Below are 23,696 nucleotides of genomic sequence, written 5' to 3' on the forward strand. Positions count from 1 at the left end.
GGTTATAGTTTCATTGATTTTGTGGACATTTCTTTCTGACATGCTTTCAATGTCTGCAGTAATAATACTCTGCTCCTTATTCTTTTCTCTTATAAAAACTCTGTGGGGAATTTGACTATGATCCTTGTCTATTGCTCATTTTTTAAATAAAGTTTTAATTTTATTTTTTTTAAATGAGTTAAAAAAAAACTTTGGGGAAACTGGAGTAGCTTTTCTGACTTCAGTAAGAGTTCTTTTCTGTTTTCATGAAGGATACCAAAAAACAGACTCATGAATAAGATCTCCTGTGCTTTTATCTTCTCCCACTTTCATGTGACATTTTTTCCTTTGCACTCATTGTCTCCATCTTGCTTAATGTGGATTCTATTCCCAGCCATGTCTCCTTGGTGTAGGGCTTTGCCTGGGAAGGGAGCTTAAGCTGGTTAGTTTTGAGAGTTCATCTAGATCAGATGACTCTAACCTCTCTTCAGAATTTACTGTGTCCTCCAGGGAACTCAAAACTATCTCCAGTTCCAGCTGCTGTTCTCAAACATACTTGTCACAAGTCTCTCACTACAGTGAGTCTCTGCAGGTTATCTTGGGTTCTCATATTCTCAGGTCCATCAGAAACCCTCATGTCTCCTTCTGCACAAATGCTGATACCACATAGGTCTTGTTAGCAGGCATTTACTCTCACCTACTTACTTGTATGTGAGTCACTGGGGATACTGTTCACCTAGTCTTGCAGATGCTGAATGTGACATTTTGGTTTTGATGACCTAGTTACTCTGTCTCTATCTAGGGGAAAATGAGAAAATTTTAAAACTATGTTCTATTGTCATCTTCCTAGAAATCAGACATTCTTTCAAGGTATACTTAATAAGTATACCTGAAATCCAAAATCATGACTATAAATGTATTTGTTTTTACCTGGGTCTTAAATAAAGACACTAAGGTAAGAAATTCAATTTTACAATGTGGCTTACAACACCTCAGGTTTCCTATCATCTTTTCTATAAATACCAAATGTTCTTTCATATGACACACACATAATGGAATCATTATTAATTGCTTCAACTTAGAAACAAATAATAAAACTATGAAACAAAAAAATGGAAAATGAGAAACTCTTAAAACCACTTGAATTTATTAAAGCAAGCATTAATATACTTACTTGTAGGCATTTAAAATGCCATTAGGATGGCAAATTTTATTCTTTCTGTATTTGCTGAGCACTTCCTGTGTCCCAGAAATCCTGCCAGACAGTAGGCACACAAAGAGCCTAAGCCATAACCCCTAACCTTTTGGAACTATAAGACTAGCTGGACATAAAACCAATAAACATGTGTAAATGCCATAAAAGAATTAAAACAAAAACCACTTGCTAGAAAGAAATAATCTGAACTATTAGAAAAAGAGGAGTAGCTGTCTTTTTACTTTATGCATTTCTAAGGCACTTATATCTCCTCCACCAAAGATATACTACTACTTTATTTTTCCAAAATAAAAGATTCTTCTTTTCACCTGCTGAATTAAGATTCATTTCTAACTATCATACCTAATGCTGAGAAAAATAAATTAAGAGACATTCTTATAACATACAGAGTGGTACATATTACCAAACAGCTTTCTGAAAAGTTTTATCAAGGGTCTGAAAATTTTTCAAACATTATGACTTCCAGGAATCCATTATAAGAAAATAATTTTACAGCCAAATATTATGCACAGATATTAGTACTTGAGGCGGGCACATCACGAGGTCAGGAGTTCGAGACCAGCCTGGCAAACGTGATGAAAACCCATGTCTAAGAAAGATACAAAAAATTATCCGGGCATGGTGGTGGACGCCTATAATCCCAGATCCTCGGGAGGCTGAGACAGGAGAATCAATTGAACCCGGCAGGCGGAGGTTGCAGTGAGCCGAGATTGCGCCATTGCACTCCAGCCTGGGTAACAGGGCGAAACTCCATCTCAAAAAACAAAAAACAAAAAAACCAACAATTTAATGCCTAAAAATAAGAGATACTTAACTAGAAAATAAGTATGCTTTAAAATAAATATCTAAAAAGTAATTGATCTTCAATTCTAATTCTGAGTAACCTGGATTTGTTTCAAGTGCAAAGTAACAGCAGATCACCACTGTTAAGCTTTTGACAATGTAGGAAAACACTTATGATCTGCTAGTCAATATGAGTATAAAATGAATCTTAAACGACCACATCATCCTGAATATTCAAAATAATCTCAATTAATTAAAAAATGGCATGGAAAAAAAAAACCCAGAAGAGAATGTGCCACACTGCAGAGGACAATAAAATTGGTATGTTTTCTTAGCCTTATGTATATATATTTATAAATTTCTGAATTTTTTCAGTGATTTTGTATTACCTAATAAGGAGAAGTAAAAACATGGAAGCAAAAGCAAATCCACTATCTTTATAACTTACTAGAAAAATAATTTCATTGAATCAATGAGAAAAAAATCAAACAGCTCAGGTTGAGACATGAACACACAAAGGAAAAGATCAGACAAACAAGAACAACAATTCCAAGTGGAGGCAAACTGGCAACAGTTACCTAAATACTACAGTGTGCATGCCCTTTTATGCTCCCAGTGTACCCAGCACATAATGGGATTTTAAAAGTTGGGTCTTTTGGCTGGGTGCGGTGGCTGACGCCTGTAATCCCAGCACCTTGGGAGGCTGAGGTGGACGGATCACCTGAGGTCAGGAGTTCAAGATCAGCCTGGCCAACATGGTGAAACTCCATCTCAAAAAAATAAAATAAAATAAAAGTTGAGTTTTTTGTAGTTTACAGATCTGATTTCTAACACTTCTGTAATGAATACACCCCATTTCTGTGACTGCTGAAATTTAACTGTTCTATAATGACTATACCACATTTCTGTGATCACTGGAAATATGAAAATTTTGTCCTACAAAATTCACATTTTAAAATGAGTTAAGAGAATCTAAAATTAAAACTCTGCCACAAATGGTTTTAAGTACTTAGATTCACATACGTGTGTGTGTGTGTGTGTGTGTGTGTGTGTGTGTGTAGTGAATGCATAAGAATTATGACAAAGACAATATGAACAAATCAGCACATTTAAAAATAAATTTCCATGTTTATTCATCCTCAAAAAGTGATAGTTCTGTATGCTTTGGAACTATTCCACATTTTAAAGTGGCTAGTATATCACTATTGTTTAAACATTTTTTAGTTGTTAAAGAAGCTATTTCTGACAAAACAAAGAATGGTAGCAACTTCTATTTCCAACACATTTTTCCAAATCACGTTCCACAGGATATTAATGGGTATAAATAAAAATAAAAGGGAGGGAGGTCTCTTAATCAAATAAACTGAAGAAATGCTGGTTTACACAGGTTTCTTTATATAAAAGCCTTTATGTTCATATACATGGTAATCTCCAAGGCAGTGCTTTTCCCAAGTCTAATCTCAGAAGTGACTCTACACCTTAAATAAACTGAATTTGGTTACTTGTGATTGAAAAGGGCAGAGAGTGGTTCCTAGGTTCCCCAAATGATGGTGTGCTAGGGTAGAATGGTGTCACTCATCAGTAAAAGGACTGAATGGGTGAGAAGGAGGGAATATCCGGGAGAGGCATCCAGGAAGCAGTTACTTGAGTATGGAGCTCAGAAGAGAAGAATGGGATGCAGAGATTTTGATAACCTCAGCATATAGGCGTCAGCTGAAGTCATTACTGTCAATGTCATTACCCAGACAGTACTCTCTATTTTCTCTCTGCATGCCTTGAATTCAATACATGAATCTTAAAACTCTATCGAAAACCTCGACTGCCTCAATTTATTTGTTATCCATAAGCTCGGGGATCCTTGTAGGCAGAGCACCTATAATAGTACCTGGTACAAAGCAAATGCCAACCAAATAAATGTTTGTTAACAAATTATTTGTTCTTCCAAAAATCAAAAGAAAACCCAAATTTACCTCATTCATATTCTAACTGTATTTGAAAACATACAAAAAAGATCCTCAAATTAAATAAGTACAGAAACACCTATAGACACATGGACTAAACGCAACAAAGTCTGACTTTGGCTTAGTGTTCAATAAAACTAGCTTTTTCTCTCCCCACCACCCCCACAACCACAGCTTAACTGGAAAATAAAAATTGTATATATTTAAGGTGTACAACATGACGTTTTGATACACATATACAAAGTGAAATGATCATCACAATCAAGCTAATTAATATATTAATCACCTCACTGAGTCACCCTGAAAACCTACTTTTAAGCTTTCACTTCTGAAAGGCCAATCAACCAATGCATACTTCAGTGTCCTTTCCAGCATCCCTGAACCTGTGCCTCAACAAGGAAAAGGTGAGTAAGTTACCACATCTAACAAACAAAACACAGCCAGTACCATGAACCATGCCAGAGGGTAAAAACAAGGTCTGGAGAAAACAGAACACTTGCTTTCAAATGTGCACAGGCACTCTCTAGAAATAACATTGGGTGAACATCTACTCATGAGTTTTAATGTGTTGAAATTCTATCAGTTGAATAAATGTGTGCATAGTAATACAAGAGCAAACTGCTACATTAATTAATGATGATTTTGAAAGCTGTTAATTTTATGTTCAAAAACAATTATTAGCTTTCAAATTGTTAGAAAGGGAATACACCAACAGCTAATACATTTATTACAGAGCTAGATCTTCTTTCCTGGGTTTTTTCCTTTGTAAGCCTATAAATGCTGATAATTTTTAAAGAATACGAGGCTGAATAAGAGATTGGATTTTATCGTAAATCTAATCTGTAGAATTTTCTGGTGTTCTTGCATTTATACAATTAACTAGATAACTATAAACGTATTTACTCATTAGTTATTTCATTCCTTTGAGGCCATAAGCCTTTCGAGAAAAAGAGCTATTTGGAAACCCTCCACGTCTTGTGAGGATAAATAGCAACTTTGCAACTCCAAAATTTCATGAGAGAAAAATCTCCCAAATCAGTAATATTCATAGATAAATCTATGAGATACCCCAAAAATACTTTGTTCCTCTACTGACCTCAGTCGAAAGTGAGCATCTACTTGGTATAGCCAATGTGCAGTATAGCGCCCAAGGAGCAATCCAGGAGCTGACAATGCTGAGAAATAGTTCCTGCACCAAAAGGTCAAACTTATAAAATCTGACAACAAAAAAATGTGCATAAAATTCTAAAAATGTTTCTGTAAATATGCCTATTTGTTTTTCTATGATGGTGATATTCAGCTTCAGCATCATATTGCTTTTAACAATCGGTGAGCAACTCAGCCAGAATGTGTACTGGCATACCTCTAATATGTACAGGCAAACATACATGTGGCAAGCCTGTGTGCATGCATGACAAATGAGTAACAAGATGATTGCTCAATCACCTTTGACATAAACAACAATTACCATCGGTCTTAAAATGGTGACTTCCACATGAATCTAAAGTATTATATGATCTCCAATTTAATTTACAAATATATTCAAGCACATTTCTTCATACAAAATGGTACACCTGAAACATTTTTTTAAAATCTTAAAATCATAAAATTATTATTTTTCCCCTAGGCAAAACCCAGATCACCAAAAATAAAAACCAATCACAAAAACTACACAAATGATATAATTAGCTATTAGATATCAATTAAAGATTTATATAATTACTTCTTTTCCAGTTAGCAATCACATTTTAAAACATTAGTATATAATCAAATAAAACTATCTGACAGAGTTTCAAATGTAAGTCACTTAGTTCAACAAAATGCCTTACAATATGCCTGATTTAAGAACATATAAGTTCAAAAGTTATTAACACTTTATACATTAGCTGCACTACATTTTCAGGAATTTGAACATAGCCACATACGGAACAGCCTCCAGTTTCCCAAGTATAAGATCACCTCAATTAATTATAAAGCAATCAAAAAATATTATTTCAAAAATGGCTTCAAAGTGCTGCTTCTATATAAAAATACAAATGACAAAAGAATAAGCAGGGGATGGAGGGGAGCAGGGAAGATAGGAGGAAGGGAAATGGAAGGCAGGGATATCAGGAACTAGGAAAGAATAAACAAAATCCCAGAGCATATCTTTTTAAGAAACCATACTTATGGGGATAATATCCTTACTTTAATTGTCAGTCTTTTTAACGATATCCTACTAACATCTACTCCCATAAAAGATCTGCCATACTCTAATAGGGATCTGGGGGAAACATGCATTCAACCATAAAGGTGACTGTGTTATTTACATTATTAACAGAAAGATTCTAATTCCCACCAAAATATTAGCCAGCTCTTGAAAAGCCTAAGTACTAGCAATTACTATGCTGTATTTGTCTTAACACCACTATAAATCACTGATTATCAATCTGAGTTCAAAAGTAAGTTTAACAGATAGCCCAGCTACCTTTGCATTTACTGATCTACAATTCCCCCCACTAACTGCTATTTATCAGAAAGTTCCCCCATTCAAAATATACCATTGATTCCCACATTCTCACAGCCATAGTTTACTGTATTTCAAAACTTGAGTCACCTGTATGCATCGTCTTCTTTCAAGTCTCATATCATCCTGATGGGGTGGGGGAAGGGAGGGAAGAGTCCAGCGGCAAAACTATAACACTGTGTGAAGAAAAACAGATTATGATAAGAGATAATGATGTAAGACAATTACCCCTAATTGAGGAATATCTAACATAACGACAATCCCAAAACATACAGATAAAATGACTTCAAATGTGCAAAATTCGTTTTCTAACATTTAAACTTACTTAAAAACAATTTTCCTTAGTCTTCAATAATCAAAATCAATTATACATAAAATGTATTCAATTGTCAGAGAAAATAAAAACAGTTTCAAAATGTGCCTACTACTATCAAAAATTTCAGGCCTTTTTCTAGGTATCAAATAAACCTGAATATTCCACTATTTAACTTATCTGGGGAAAAAAAACCCTACAGTTTGTAATTTTCATCAGTTCACAAATCAAGATGAATGCAAATGCACTTTTATGGTAGTTTACTATTAAGGCAGAGGTAATCAAAGTTACTTTCAGGGAAAGGCAACATGTCAGTCTACCAATGTGATTTATAAATTAAGTTCTGAGACACTTCTCACAACTGCTCCCCTAAGTCCACAAGCCTTCTTGCTCTCCAAGTGGTTTCTCTTATTTTACTGCAATTGTTTTAAAAGACTTCCTACTTATTGCTTACACTGATAATTCATGGATGACCTGAAAAATTCATAACAACTTACAGGAAAATGAAAGTAATGAGGTTACCAACTGCTAACAACAGACGAGGTAAAGACACGTAAAGGTTAAAACCTAACCATAAAGGAGTTAAGTCAAAAATTTATCTTTTAAATTGATACTGTGGAATTAATTCAAGGAATATTCTAAATAGAACAATGTTGCATATGGTGGCCATGTTCCTATGCCAGTCTCATGAAAACTACTGACTCCAAGATATGTTCCTGGTCAAGGGCACCAGGGCTGCTCCAGAAGAGATACCAAAATGTCTCCAATTCTCTAGACAAATTCTAATATAAGCTGTTTTCCTTTGTTAGCACCCTCTCGATTCCCAATGCCTCCAATTCCTAAACTTCACATGATGTCATCCCAATCATAACGCTTAATAATCCTTTTCCACAAGTTATTTTACACTCCTAAATTACTATACAAAGCTCCTATTGCCTCAGTATAGTTCATTTCAGGTAAGCAAAAGAAAGAAACCAACTGGACTGAAATAACACTAAGATTTGCAATTTCCAACAACCATTCTAGTTTGCCCAAATAAATCTCTTATTGGTAGAATTCCAAGTGGTGTTATAATAATATAGATTTGAATCTATATTTACAGCCTCAAAAGATTTCTGTTTTTCATTTATTTCTCCTTATACTTTTGAACTCCCGGGTTCTTTAAAAGCTCCAACTTTGTACTCCAAATAGCAGCAATAGTAGACACTTCACTGAAAAAGAACCTCAGAAACAGGGGTTTATGTGAGTTATTTTTAAATCAGGAATTGCCTGTGTCTGAAATCACTACCTATATTCCAGATTCTATTCCTGAAGAACTCCCATTCCAATTCAAATGCCTGTTATGGTACTACATTAAACACTAGTCCTACCACCAGCTGATATCCAATTGTGGGGGGTATATGCATAGATGGATGAAGGAACACTAGAGTACTGCATCAGAATAGTTCACTCTGTAAAAATAATAATTGAATCAATAGTATCTTTACTCAAAGGACATCATTTTCTAATAATCTTTCCCCTAAAATGGGCAGTCTTTAAAATTCTGACATGAAGTATAGGAAAAGAAATATAAATTCAATCTCCAGTTATGAACTATATATATAATCAAATCCTTTAGGCTCCCAACATCATATTCTTCACCTAGAAAATGTTACAATGCTACTTACACCTCACCAATTTTGATAGAAGTAGATATTACTGACACAAAAGTTCTTTTTAAGAAGCAGAATCAATTAAGGTTATCAGTATTCTTTATTTAAAATGGTTAGCAATTAGCAGATTATTTTATTACTATTTTAAACATCTAAAGGTAAGAAATATGAATGAAAATTTCTGACACTTTTTGAGACATTATCCATTAACCATTATTTATTTGAAAGGCCACCTAAAAGATCTCTTATGAGTTACAAAATTGAGCAACCAAACCATCATATGCTAAGTAACAATAAACTCCAGAAATCTTGACCTTAGATTATTTTAAATAAAGACTCTAGTGATTATTTCATATATCCTTCCTTCAGGCTGGTCACTTTTCAAAAACAAAAATGTTTGTATGAGGTCAGAGTTTTTACAACAATAAACAGATAATCCACACACCAAATGTGCTTGCAGATAAGCTACAGATATGATTTTCTTCCTAAAGAAGTTTAAACATCTAGACATATTTCAATTTTTTTTTTTTTTTGAGGAAAATAGAGTATATTTTGCATCATTTCTCCCACAAATGAAGTCATTCACAAACTACAGAGTAACAATCAAATGCTAATGACAAACATCTATCTTTACCACAGGAACCTCTCATAATCCTCAAAATCTTTTACAGTACATTTCAGCTCAGTTTGCCAAAGGCAATGTGATGGTCTACCAACAATCAGGAATTGAGCTTACATGGTTTTTTGAAGTTAAACTTACAAAGCAATTGTTTTAAAATCACTGCACAAAATTAATCTACAGCATATCTTCAGGGACAAGACAATTTCTACAGGTAGGTACTAGGCTTAGTCTTTTGGTGTCTGTATCCCACAGGCAGGGGTGGGGCATAGGCAGGGGTGCGGGGAGGAATGAAGTCACCTATTTAAAGCACTGATATACTACGATTTGTAAAAAAATAATTTAAAAAATTTAAAAAACTAATCAACAGAGATCCAAAATGTTAATACGGTGACTGAAATGAATGCATTAGCATGATAGGCAAGTTCAGATTAATTTAGGAACTAATAAACTAAATGGCAGATGCAATATGTTCTCTAATGTGACAATGTTTTATAATGACACTAAACTAAAAATTGTATCTAATTTCAAAATAAGTAGTAGGTAAGTATTACAAGTAGCAGATTTTTTAAAAATCAGTATGATACAACGAGCATTGAAAGTACTAGTTAAGCACTGTCTCACTTCTTAGGCTGGGAGAAAATACTAAGTTGTTTTTTATTACTTCATTTTATATGTTATATAAATTCTCACATATTTCACAATTTAAAAAATTTAACCCATATGAAAACATAAAATATGTGCACACTGGAAACTAAAAAGGCAGATAGTTCAGACGATGTCCATTAAAATTAAGCAACCACAAAAAGCTACAAAATAGAAATCAAGAAAAACTAGATCTAAAATTAGGTTCCATAAATTAAACTTACATCATTATCTAAAATTTATACACTGTTAACTAACACTCCCTTATAAACTTTTGCTCATTTACACTAACAAATTAAAGTGACAGAAGAAAGCAAGTCTTCTTTTTCCACATAGTAATTTTAGAAATAGACTTTCTAGAATTATAATACCCAAAGGAGTCAAACAAAAGGAAAATAGAAGTATCATGGGCTTGATGCCTAACACACAAGAAAAAACTCTCTTTTATTTCCAATAAGATGATTAACCAGCATTACAGAGAAAAAGCAATTGTATGCTAACTGATTTCACTTGAAATCCTAAAAACCCAGAATATTTATCGCTCCCCTCAAAAACCCTAGAAAACAGTAACAGTTTAAAGGGGGGGGGAGGGTGCAAAAAACACAAGACTTTATAATATTGCACCAAAATGATTAGCAAAATTACAGGGAAATGAACATTTGTGGAACACTTACTATGTGTGCACCAACCACTCGGCTAAGACACTTTATAGATGTTGACACATCTGACTTCCTAACAGCCCTACAAGTAGGTAGTGTTACTTCCACTTCATCAACAGGGAAAGCGAGGGTCAGAAAGATTAACTGGCCTAAGGTCACAGTCTGTGAACTGTGGTCTCACATTAAAGTTCACCATGGCAAGATGCCACTCATTAAGGATCACTGAAATAGTTATGAGAAAATTACAGAGATGCAAGAACTCACATGCGTCTAAGTCTGATTTCAGCCCCTATACGTACTACTCTGCATCAACCATCCTAAAGATGAAAAAACAAGAGCTCATTAGCAGTAATTACTTTGGAAAAAGCATTGTAATTTAGAACAGAATACTCATTTTCCCAAATACTCATCTAGCAGAAAATTTTTGATTCCGGAATATTATAACAGGTTGCTGTATTTTCCCTTTACCAAAAAAATTTTAGACTGGGCACAGCAGCTCATGCCTGTAATCCCAGAACTTTGGGAGGCAGAGGCAGGTGGGTTGCTTGAGCCCTGGAGTTAGAGACCAGCCTAGGCAACAGGCAAAACCCCATCTCAAACCCAAAAAAACAAAAAACTTGGCTGGGTGTGGTGGTGCAGCCTGTAGTCCCAGCTACTAGGGAGGCTAAGGTGGGAGGATCACCTGATTCTGGGAAGTCAAGGCTGCAGTGAGCCCTGATCATGCCACTGCGTTCCAGCCTGGGCAACAGAGTGAGACCCTGTCTGAAAAACAAAAAGAAAATATATATATATATATATATATTTAAGGAGACAGACTGAAAAGAAGGCAAAAACCAATAGCAGATGAGTCAATTTTGCATTAAAACCTTGGTCAAGGTAAAAGAACATTTGGGAATATAAACATGGGTCTTGGATTTTACTACTCCTGTGGCATTTTAGAAGTGAAATAACTGAAATATGTGTTAAAGAGGCTAGAAACGTGATTTCTCAGGCAATTATGTGAAAAGAACTAGGAAGAAGGTTTAAGAACTAAAAGCTGAGCAGATTAAATAAGTCTGGCCCCAAATTTTTGCTATCTCAAACAACCAACTCAGTATCTCTCGGACCACATCGGGGCTTAATAGACAAAATTAGGCACCAAGTATTTGGACACACCAACAAATAGAGGAAAACGGGAGAAAAATGCCTCATATGCACATTACCTGAAACAATACATATAACACTAACAAATCATTTTTAAAACTGAAGGGTAGAAACAGAAGTTTATGGAAGTAAGCTATCATCAGTAAGTGTAAAGTAATAGTACAGGTACCCTGTCACTAATTCAAAATATGTAAACTACCACTGATATTCTATTGTGCTTGCTGTCCTTTGTCTACCTTCACAACGTGAAAACATTTACAATGACTTGCACAGGTTTGTATGACCTTCAAGTCTATCAACTATTTATGTATTCTCTTGAGTTTCGAGTTCCTCAAACATGAATTGTCAGACCACACAGCTTTTCGGGAACCTAACTCCCACTACTAGAAAGTGACTGCTCTATCCAGTAAACAGTAGAAAATACCCCTATCATATGCAGACCTAAGTTCCAAAGACTCATTTCTAAGACAGTTAGTTAAAAGCCTACACGTTAAGAACTACTTTAGTACGCAGTATGTCAAATTAAGGCAACTTTTATAAGGTGGGCTTATAAAAGTTCCAGGCCCAGAAGACCTCAATGAACTGAGCCTGAAAGTCAGTTATCCTTCACTGCATGGGATGACTTACCTTTAATGGGCACTGGTATAAATACTCTAAACCACTAAACCCCATAAATAATTACATAAAGTAAGTACCACTATCATTTCCATTGTCCAGCTGAGAAAACTAAGGCACAGAGAGGTGAAGTGAAGCCATCCCAAGTCACACACAACTAATAACATAGAGATAATTCAAATCCAAGCAAACTGACTACAAAGTCACTGCTTTTCACCATATTAAACTGAATCTACCATTTCCCCTGCTCAAAAAGGGAGGAAAGAGCAGGGAAGACAGGTGAAAAAATCCTCTTCTCCTTTTTTGTATTCTTAGTCTTGGTTAACGGGTATCACCAACAGCCCAATATTCCAAGGGCAAAAACCGTATTACCTTTGCACCAACCTAATAAAATTCCACCACCTGAAGTTTGGTGTTGGAATCTCTGCTCTTTTAAAAAAAAAAAAATTATCTTTATATCAACAATTTATATTTGCATCATCATTTTAGCAGGTGCACAGTACTCCATCGCAAAAATGTAAATGCATTTTAAGCAAACACCTATTGGGGGTATGTGGCTTGTTTCTAATTTTCAGTAGCATGAATTTTAACCTTAGAGCTTGCTTCTTCCCTCTGCTAACAGGAACTCTAAGAGCAAAGTGGTATGAAGGAAATGCCAAGAGCCATGAAGACAAATCTCTTTAACTGACATGCTTGCTTAAGGATGTTCTTTTATGTCACCTACACATAATGTGCTCAAACTGTCTAATTATTCAAATCAATTCTAGATCTTAAGAGGAACTTTAAAGGGGTGGCCCAATGACCCTCTAGGTGATTCCTCTGGGAATCAAAGTTGAGATCTAGCACTTTGTGTTATCTACTGTAAGGTTTCCCTCACTAACCTGAACATCTAGGGTAATCTCATTTATGCATGCATTCCCTAAACCAAGCAGTATCTATCAGACAGAAGACATTTAGAAAGAATATGTGGAATCAGTAGCCTGTAAGCCCTTCTCATAACTAGCTTATAAGAAATGTACTGGAAAACCCCTTGCTCTCTCTCCTTTCCGACAGTACCAACTTTTCTATACAGGATGTTCTGTAATACGATATGTACACACATATATAATGTATATATAAAATGTTAATATGTAATTGATTTGCACAAGTGCATGCATACATATACTTAGTTGGTTATATGTACTTTTATATGTATGTAATTATATATCATTTTATAAACCATTGCTTTTAATTATCCTTGCATCTCAGAAATACAGAAAAATAACAAGGCACAGAAGATAATCAAAAACACACTCTGTCATTACAGCTTACGTTTTCTTCCAATGAGTCTATTGCTAAAAGTAGTAAAATGAGTTCAGTTTTACTTACTTTCCCTCCCACATTTTTGTGGAGTTTACAGAGAAATGCTGCCCCCCGCCCCCGCTTAAAAATTCTTAAAATTTATGTTCTTGTATTTTACAACACTAGTTATCTTCCAAATAATCCAATGTCTCTTTCACATTTAGCTCTAACCTCAGATGTAACCTCTGGTTCTATCTCCTGGCCACTCCACTCATTTCTCTATACATCTTTCTGCAAAAGAAATATTTTCAAATGTTTACTCCAAACTAATACTTCAAACTCTCTTCTCTGCTCTAACTTCTCACTCAACATCCAGTCTAACAAGCTGCTGGGTGGCTGCCTACAGTGCCATATCCCTGCCTCCACTCTCTGTGCCTACAAGTCCTCATCACCTTCCTGCCCAACACGTTCTCCAATCGAACGTCCCATCTCTATTCCCTGCACCACCATTCTTTCAGTAATTTCATTACAAGCTGCTGACTTTATCTATTCTAAATGGTTTACTAAATCCTATCCATTTTCAAAGTCCCTCATGCCTTTCCATTCTTCTCCATGCTCACTTTAGTCACTTGATCCAAGTCCTTAATTCACCGTTAAGTATTCCACCAAATGCCTCCTGGAATTAAGTATCTGCTACACCTGATGGTTATGTCAGAAACGCTAGGGGAGATTCCCTAGATTAGACTCTACTCCCAAAAATCCTGATTCAGGAAGCCTGGACAAGGACCTAAGAACATGTGTTTTGTTTTAACAAGATGTTACAAATGAATCCTGGACCCAGCCAAGTTTGGGAACTACTGTGCTTAAAAATCCCTATCCCCTGCCCTAATTCATTGTACGTAAGCTGCTACACATCCTGTTCTGAGACATAGGACTTTCAAGCTGGATTTAACCCCTCTATAATTTAGAAACATATGGTCTTATCTTACTCCCCTGAACTCAGTTCAATGTGACACTCCATAAAATACATTTAAGCCCCTTCTGCATTAGTGCTTATTTCTCCTACCTAAAATTTGCCCCTTTCTTGCCCATCCATCTTCAAGATTACCTCAATTTGCCTTCATCCCACTGAATGTTACTGTAGCCTCTCCTCTTAACTTGCATATATTCCTGCTATATTCTGTTAATTATTTATGTTATATACTCACTCCAGTGGCATTATCTACTACTTGGGGGAAATTATCACTAGATCTCCTGTCTCTGTATCACAGTAGATGTTCAACAAACAAATTGGCATAGCAGAATAACAACAATGAAAATACTGCTTTATGTAGAAAAAGTGTGTTGTAAAGCAATATGCAGATTACATATATTTGTTTTTCAAAAAGAGAAAAAGTAGTTATGTGCAGGGAAATAAATGGTGAATTATATACAAAATGTAAACAGTATTTATCTCAGAAGAGAAAAACTGCAGGGAATTGTCATTCTTATCTGTATTTTCTAAATTTTATAAAATGAATGTTTATTTTGTGATGAAATACAAACCTTAAACCTTAAAATTGCTATTCTGGAATTTTCTCAACCAATGGACATTCTATAAAAAGGACTGACACACTACCATGTCAGTAGTCACACTGTCATAATCCCAATACATACGACATTCGTTAATGCCAACATTTCTACATCTATACTTCAAAAATTCCATTGGCCTCACTAAACTGAATATACAATTTTTGGGACCTGATTCACAGACTTGCCAAATCAATATACATGAGCATGCTATTACTCTACCTGTATTATAAGTGGGGTTTTGTTTGTTTTATTGCTTTGGTTCGTCCTTTCAGTCAAAACTACAAATCTTCACAGTGTAACTGTCTTTTTTGGGTGGTGGGGGAACAGTGTCATACTACGTCACCCAGACTGGAGTGCAATGGTGTGATCTCAAGCTCACTGCAACATCCGCCTCCTGGGTTCAAGCGAGTCCCCTGCCTCGATCTCCTGAGTAGCTGGGATTATAGGCGCCCACCACCATGCCTGGCTAATTTTTGCATTTTTAGTAGACACAGGGTTTCACCATGTTGGCCAGGCTGGTCTCGAACTCCTGACCTCGTGTTCCACCCATCTCAGCCTCCCAAAGTGCTGGAATTACAGGTGTGAGCTACCACGTCTGGGTTTGTTTTTTTTTTTTTTTTTAAAGACAGTCTCACTCTGTCACCCAGGCTGGAGTGCAGGGATGAAATCTCGGCTCGCTAAAAAACCTCCGCCTCCCAGGTTCAAGCAATTCTCTTGCCTCAGCCTCCCGAGTAGCTGGGATTACTACAGGAGGGCACCACCACGCCCAGATAATTTTTTCTACTTTTAGTAGAGACAGAGTTTCACTGTGATCGTAGCCAGGTTGGTCTCAAACTCTTGGCCTTAAGTGATCCTTCTACCGCACCTTCCCTCCCAGAGTGCTGAGATTACAGGTGTGAGCCACAGTGCACGGTCAACTGTCTTCTATCTGTGTAAGTCCAAGAGACACACAATATAGGTGAGAAAACTGGAATTAACATCAAAATAGGTCAAGCATGGTGGCACTTACCAGTAATCCCAGTTACTGGGGAGGCTAAGGTAGAAGGACTGCTTAAGCCCTGGAATCTGAGGCTGTAGTGACCTATGATCATTCCACTGCACTTTAGCCTAGGTGACAAAGTGAGACTGTCTCTAAATAAATAAATAAATCTTGGGACTAAATGGTCTAAAAATACCTGTAAGACACCGTATTAACCACTCCTCTCCTTACGCAGAATAAAATGCTAAATATAGTGAAAATTTACCCATTTCAAAGAAGAATTGTCATGATAAACTATTTCAAGAGCTTCCAATTCCTAGTCACAAATTATCTCCTAAATTCCTCTATACCAATTTAAGTTCACACTGTTTTTTGCTACATTCTGAAGAAACAGAAAATACCTATACAGTCTACAAAACACTTGACACCCTACAAAACACCTTTCATATGCAGAAAGACTTATTCCTCAGCTTCTTCTCCAACTGAACATCAAGACTTTCCATTTCTCTTCTCAAATCTTATTAACAAACCTCCGTAAATTGTTCTTGCTCAAATCTCATGCTTTCTCAATTTATGATCTCCACATCTGTACACAGTCTATTTAAACATGAGTCCTGGCAAATGTGATTGCTCCTATACTCTTCAAAATAAGTCTTTAAGTCCAGATTCATGTTCCTTTTGTAGAGCATTTTGCTTCATGTTCAACCTCCACTTTTAGAAATCCATTTCATAACAGAAAATACAAAACGTATATACAAAAGTTTATTAAAATATTATAAATAATAACAATGTTCAACACAAAGAAAAGGTAACAGATATTGTGTGATCACTTGAATTCTTCTGAAAGCTTCACTACATGAGAAAGTCATACCATTATATTAGGAAGCCTTTCCCAAAGCACAGTTTTAGAAGAGTAAAATACATAGAAAATGCTCGAAGAAAACATTCAAGATTATTCATAATGAATGACTTTGGCTAATAATCCTCTGAGTAATTGCTGATCTTTTTATACTGCTTAATGTATCACAATTTTTATAAATATAAACATCTTTTACAAGGAAAAAAATGGTCCAAGAAATTCAGCTTTCATCTTAACATTAAAAATTTAAAAGTCCCTTCATCATGGACTCTAACTATGGGCCACACTGAGTAACCACTAAGTACTTCCAATTTTTTAAACTCCAACAGAGGTTAAAAAGTTCATGACAATGGACAAATATCTTTGCTTTTAACAATCAGTTAATATCCTGCTAGGTACCACCATCCAAAAATAAGACCCAAAAAAGTGCTTAGCATCGCTTAACCTGGCATTCAAGGCCCTAAGGCACCTTAGGAGCCAGGCTGCCCCAGCTGAACTCCTGGCTCCATCATTTATTGCACCCATAGAACTGCTGTATTATCAAAGACGTGGCACCTGTAAAGCATTTAAAACACTGCACAGCAAGTGATCAATGCACTGTTGCTTCTTTTTACTGTTAAATTGTAAATTACTATTACCTCAACCTTTTCATTCTATCTCCTAGTACACATCTACACTCTAGTCACAATAGACAAAGTCCTAACTACCCAAATACAACTCTTTTGCTAAAGCTACTCCATGGGTCTTCTTTATTCGCCTCTGCCCATAAATGGCACATCCAAACCCAATTCCAGTACTGTCTCCCCCAGAAGTTGCCACCACACACCTATAGACATGACCCTGGCACAGCAGTATTTATGTCACCATTACCACCCTATCCCAATCTGCCCTGAACCACAGGTAACTGTATGCATGTGGAAAAAGCCCTGTTCACCTCACCCTCCAGAAGGCTAAGAGTCTCAACTACCACGGACTGTCAATAAAGGAGTAAAAGAAACTCATTAGCATCAAACCAACTCATCTCCTAAAACGTCTACTTTGGGTTGAAACTGAAACAAATTTGAGTTAAAATTTGTAAATACTGAAGATAAGTAAGCACAGTTAAGTGATACTTGCAACCAAATAGTACAACCAATGGGTCTGCTGTGGTTTAGTTCTATAACTGAACCCAACGCAAAGAGCACAAAAGCTAGTGTTTTTGCTACAGAGAATGACTGTTCTATGTGCTAAGAAATAGTTTATAAAATTATCAACTCTCTAAGTTTAATCAGATAAATCCAGGGAACAGTTCTGGTTTATTTATTTCCTTTTACATGCTAAGTGTCTTTTCTAAAAGGAGTATTTTTAAAAGTGGCATTACTTACACTAAAAGTGTTAGAAAGTCTGATGGGCAAAACACTGAGAACTGCTAAAGCCAAGAGGATAAGGACATGAGAGCTCATTATAGTATTCTTTCCATTTCTGTATATGCTTGAAGTTTCTTGCAATTTAAAGTTTTTCAAAAAATTAAAACAGGAGTACGTGAGAAAAGAGTCAGAAGTCCAATCATCTTCGAACTACAAAATAAGTGAGCTACCGGACAAAAGAAGCTAACTAAAAGAAATTTAAAGAATCAGTGACACTTTGTAACAAGAGAGCTTACAAGCATGCCATGACTGAGCAAAATATGTGGGGTTCTGTTGTTTGTTTCTCTTTGGGGAAAGGGAAAAGGGTTAAAATAGCTTGGAAAACTATTATTCATGAAATGTTTTTAAATAAGTCACTAACAAAGATTTGCCTATGTAAGCTTTGATTTCTATAACCTTTTTTGAAGCATTCGTTGTGTTAACACAAATGTACAGCTGAAATCTGAAACTTCACGGAGCCGGGGTAAAACTCCCTTTCAGATGTCATCAGCCAGTTTCGAGGGATCAATACAGCTCAAATTTCCTAGTGCCAACCTGGGCAATAGATAGACTGCACTACCAGTCTGATCAGCTGACATTCTCCACCATCTGAGGGAGAAAAACTGTACACTTCAGCAACTTCCCCCAAAATTTCTTCTTGCTACCCGAAGTCATAACTGACTTTTATCTTCACACTTTTTAACAATATAACACATTTTTCATGATACCTCAGATATGAATTATACAATTTAACACACAATAATGTTATATTTAGAGCTAAGATGTCTTCAATTTCATTTAATTCAAATCAGTCCTTTACCAAATGTGGAAAGTGAAGTCTAGAGAAGTTATATTTTGTTTTTAAGGTTTGATCATAAAACCAAAGACAAAGATAAAATAATAATCAATTGTCATTTTAGTTAAGCCTTCAAACTACTCTGTAACAGAGAAGTACAGGCTGAGCATCTATAATCCAATGATCCAAAACTGTAAATCTATTGAGCACAGATATGATGCCACCGGTGAAAAATTCCACACCTGACCTCATATGATGGGTTAGAGCCACAGCTCAGCAAAAACTTTACTGTGTGCACAAAATTACTGAAAATATTGTATAAAATTACCTTCAGTCTGTGTGTATACAGTATATAAAACATAAATGAAATTCATGTTTAGTCTTGGGTCCCATCTCCAACATATCTCACTATATATATGCAAATATTTCAAAATTCAAAACAGTTCTACTCCCAAGCACTTTGAATACAGGATACTCAACCTATATGTGTAAATATATATGTGTAAGTATAACAAGAATATGAGCACTTATATATAAATGGAGATGGACAGGGAAATGTCAATAAGAAAAACAACAGCAAACCTTTACTAGTCAAGGCAAACTGGTCAAGGCAATGGGCCTGGAGAGGCAAAGGGGTAGCAGTAGAGAAGAAAGTTATATCAAGTAGTAGTAGATGATTATTTTTTTAAAAAAAATCAAAATTCTTTCAAATATCAACTCAAAAACAATTTTTCTAAATACTGGTAATTAGGATATTAAAATTTTCATTAGTAAATATCTCTACAAAATATATATATATATATATATATATATATATATAAAAAAGTTGTTTTCTGAGACAGAACCTTGCTCTGTAGCCCAAGCTGGAGTGCAGTGGCATGATTTTAGCTCACTGTAATGTCTGCCTCCCAGGTTTGAGCAATCCCCATGCCTCAGCCACCCAAGTAGCTGGGATTATAGGCATGCACCACCACACCCAGCTAGTTTTTGTATTTTTAGTAGAGATAGGTTTCACCATGTTCACCAGGCTGGTCTTGAGCTCCAGATCTCAAGTGATCTGCCTGCGTCAGCCTCCCAAAGTGATTGGATTACAGGCTTGAGCTACTGCAACCTGTCTCATCACTTTATATTTTCAAGAAGGTAGTAATGGTGTGTTGGTGGCTGGGGTCTCTAGCTGAAGAAAAGGGAAATTTTTCTATCTCTGGTAACGTCCTTATGGACATAAACCTCAGTGAGCTGGAATAGCTATGGAATGTATGCTTCTGGTTAACTAAAACTTAATCAGTCAACACTCTGCAGTAACCAATACAGAAAATACTTCTGCCTTACAAAGTATGGTATGCCAGAGATAAGTTAGTGTTCTCTGACATTTGAGGCATTTCAAATACCTCATGTGCTGTACTGAATAATTATAACTTCATGTGGTCACAGAAGGGATAAGAAATGGCTAATACTGGGACATCCTCTGGAATTTTTAGGAAATAAATATATATATATATTCCTTAAAAAAAGAGGAATCATCATACATACATATGGGTACACTTCAATAACTTCAACAATGAGAACTTACTTACGTCTATTGATACAACTGAGAAACAAGTTTACATAACTGAACACACACCAATAACGATGCCATGACACTGGATGATGTCCAGCACTGGTGATGCAGGGTGAGGCTTGCTGTCACTGTGCCTCCACTTCATGGACCTCACAGTACAGTGTAGGAAACAGACAAAAATCTCACTAATGAATGACTACGCACACACACCACACCATGCTAAAGTTATGAGGGAAAGTACAGATTGCTAAAAGAGAGAGACATTTAGATTTGAGAAAGGTCAAAAATAACCATTCTAAATCCATACATTCCACTTCACAATCCCACCCCAGCCATGCTCAACAGAACACTAACTGTATTAATCTTTATATTTCTCCAAGCACCTGCATAGAAGCCCAACACGTATTAAACAGTAATCCTCACACATCTTGCTTCTGTACAAGAAAATAACTGGTACTGACATCCCCAGTTTAAACAACCACAAAACTGAAGAAAATATTTGAGACAACTGTTTCCTGACCATCAACAAACGGCAGCCCAAGGCTGTGATCCCTGCAGGGTCATGAGTGTTCTGCTCGTCTGGGAACTATTTCCCAACATGGTGAAGGGAACTGGAGTCTCAGCAAAGCATGGCAAGCATGCTGAGATGTGAAGGTAAGTTTAAGAGTTCAAGCAGCTAAAGCTGTGTGCCAGAGAGAAGGGAGCTGCACAGAAGGGGATCTCCAGAAGTCTGGATGTAGGGGAGCCATGAGGACCAAATGCACATAGGCCAGGTGAAACCACATGAGCCACAGAATGATTACTTAAGAGGCTGAGAGCAGAACCAAAATGATAGACAATGAGCAGGTCTGGAAAATCTAGGGTCCCTGCACAGCCACACAGAAGAAATCTCATTAACACTCTGTGACAGTTAATTTTATGTGTCAATCTGTCTGGGTCACAGGGTACCCACACACATTTGGTCAAGCATTATTCTGGGTTTGTTCATCTTATGACTGCTCAGCCTCCACAGTCACGTGAGTCAATTCCTTACAACAAATCAACTTATATTTATATATTTACTTATGGATATACACACACACACGTACGTGTGTGTGTGTGTGTGTGTGTGTGTGTGTGTGTGTGTGTCTCCTATTGGTTCTCTGTCGCTGGAGAACCCTAATTATACACCTCAACATTCCCTTCCTCCTTCAAGACTAAGAAGCACACTCTACCATACAGCCTACTCCACGTCAGTCCTAATAATGTCTAAAACAAAATCCAAGTCACGACCCACCATATAAGAGAAGGTAAAGAATCACCTTGCAGTTACCTAAGGTAAATAAATTTTGCCTTAATAAAGTATAAAACCAAGCCTCCACAAGTTCAAGATGACCAAACAGACTCTAGAACAAAAATCAACCTTCTTAGGAGGAAAAAGAAAGTATTCATCAAAAATTAGGAGGCAAGCATGCTAGGCATGGTTTGAGAGGCAGGAGGCTGGTTTGAGGCAAGGGGTTCAACACCAGCCTCGTGAACACAGCAAGACCCCATCTGTACAGAGAGAGAGAGAGAGAGAGAGAGACTATTTTTTTAAATTAGGTGAGCACAGTGGTGTACACCTGTAGTCCCAGTTATTCAGGAGGCTGAGGCAGGAGGATCACTTAAGCCCAGCAGCATAAATAGCAGTGAGCTATGACAACGCCACTGCACTCTAGTCTGGGTGACAGAACAAGACTTTGTTGTTGCTTTTTAATACAAAAGCAATTCGTAGGCAAACAAACAGAAAAATGTGATCAAATGAGGCGGGGAAAGGAGTCAATAAAACACCAACCCCATGTTAGGACAGATGTTAAATTTAGCAGCAAAAATTTTAAAGCAGCTATTTTATACAATCAAAGAATCGGAATTATGCTCAAAACCTTAAAGGAACACATGGTCTTTAAGGTGTGAACAGACAGGGAATGGATCTCAGAAGAAAAGTAAAAACTATTTTAAAAAAAAAAAAAAAGAACAAAAAGAAAACTCTAAAACTGAGAAACATAATAACCAAAGGGAAAAGTTTACTAGATGAATTTAACAGCATATAGACGATGGTAGAAAAAAAAAAAAAAATCAGCAAACCTGGAAGACAGATCAACAGAAATTTTCTATTCCAGGCCAGGCACAGTGGCTCACACTTCCAATTCCAGCATTTTTGGAAGGCGAAGTGGGGCAGATCACCTGAGCTCAGAAGTTCAAGATTAGCCCGGCCAACACGGTGAAATACAAAAATTGGTCAGGCATGGTGGTACACATCTGTTAATCCCAGTCACTTGGGAACCTGAAGCAGGAGAATTGCTTGAACCTGGGAGGTGGAGGTTGCTGTGAGCTGAGATGGCACCACTGCACTCCAGCCTGAGCAATAGAGTGAGACTCTGTCTAAAATAAAAAAAATAAAAAATAAAAAAGAAATTGTCCAATCTAAAGAAGAGGGAGAAAAAAGACCAAAGAAAACTGAATAGATCCTTAGTAACCTGTGGAACAGTATCAAGTTTTATAACACACATAAAGTCACAGAAAAAAAAAGGGACAAATATCTGAAGAAACTGTAGCTTAAAATCTTTCAAATGATAACCATACCCAGGCACAGCACAGTAAAACAGCTTAAACCAGAGAAAGAGAAAAATCTTGAAAGCAGCCAGAAGAAGAAAAGACTGGTATAACCAGGAAATAAGGATAGTAATGACTGCTTACATCTCATCACAAACAATGGAAGCTAGAAGACAATGCAACAACACCATTAAGGTGCTGAAAGACAAGAAGTATCAATCTAGAATTCTATATCCAGTGAAAATAACCTTCAAACTCAAGACTAAAATATAGATATTTAGAGATTAAAATTTTTAAGAAGGAAAAAAAAAGTAAGAGAAGTCCTTGCCAGCAGACCTGCACAAGAAATGCTGAAGACTATTAAGACAGAAAACTGTTACCAAATGGAAACTAAGTCTTCATAAATAATTTTCCCTTCTGATATTTATATTTAAAAACTGAGTTTTAAATAAAAATAATTTAGTTGTTTAAAATACTGCTTAAAGCAAAAATAATAAAATTGTATATAACGTATACTGTAAGTAGGAGTAAAAACATGGCAGCAACTGCACAAAGGAATGGCAGATAAATCAATCTGATGTTTTTTATGGCTATTACATTTGGC

At 36.2% G+C, this 23,696-nt stretch overlaps 1 protein-coding gene across 4 annotated transcripts in view; it reads right to left on the minus strand.

Moving 5' to 3' along the window:
• Positions 1–23,696, minus strand: part of DYRK1A (dual specificity tyrosine phosphorylation regulated kinase 1A) — a 138,980-nt gene that overhangs the window by 82,728 nt on the left and 32,556 nt on the right. Inside the window, exon 2 of one of the 4 annotated variants that reach the window (XM_032276887.1) lies at positions 6,536–6,621. In XM_032276887.1, the coding sequence (XP_032132778.1) occupies positions 6,536–6,545 (10 nt within the window). In that variant the 5' untranslated portion in view covers positions 6,546–6,621. Of the gene's footprint in view, positions 1–5,035; positions 10,868–23,696 lie in introns of those variants that run through there. The other 3 variants (XM_032276886.1, XM_032276889.1, XM_032276890.1) reach the window with 3 other exon arrangements.

Source organism: Sapajus apella, unplaced genomic scaffold, assembly GCF_009761245.1.
Source record: "Sapajus apella isolate SASKATOON/1434 unplaced genomic scaffold, GSC_monkey_1.0 scaffold8, whole genome shotgun sequence".
Classification (NCBI taxonomy): domain Eukaryota; kingdom Metazoa; phylum Chordata; class Mammalia; order Primates; family Cebidae; genus Sapajus; species Sapajus apella.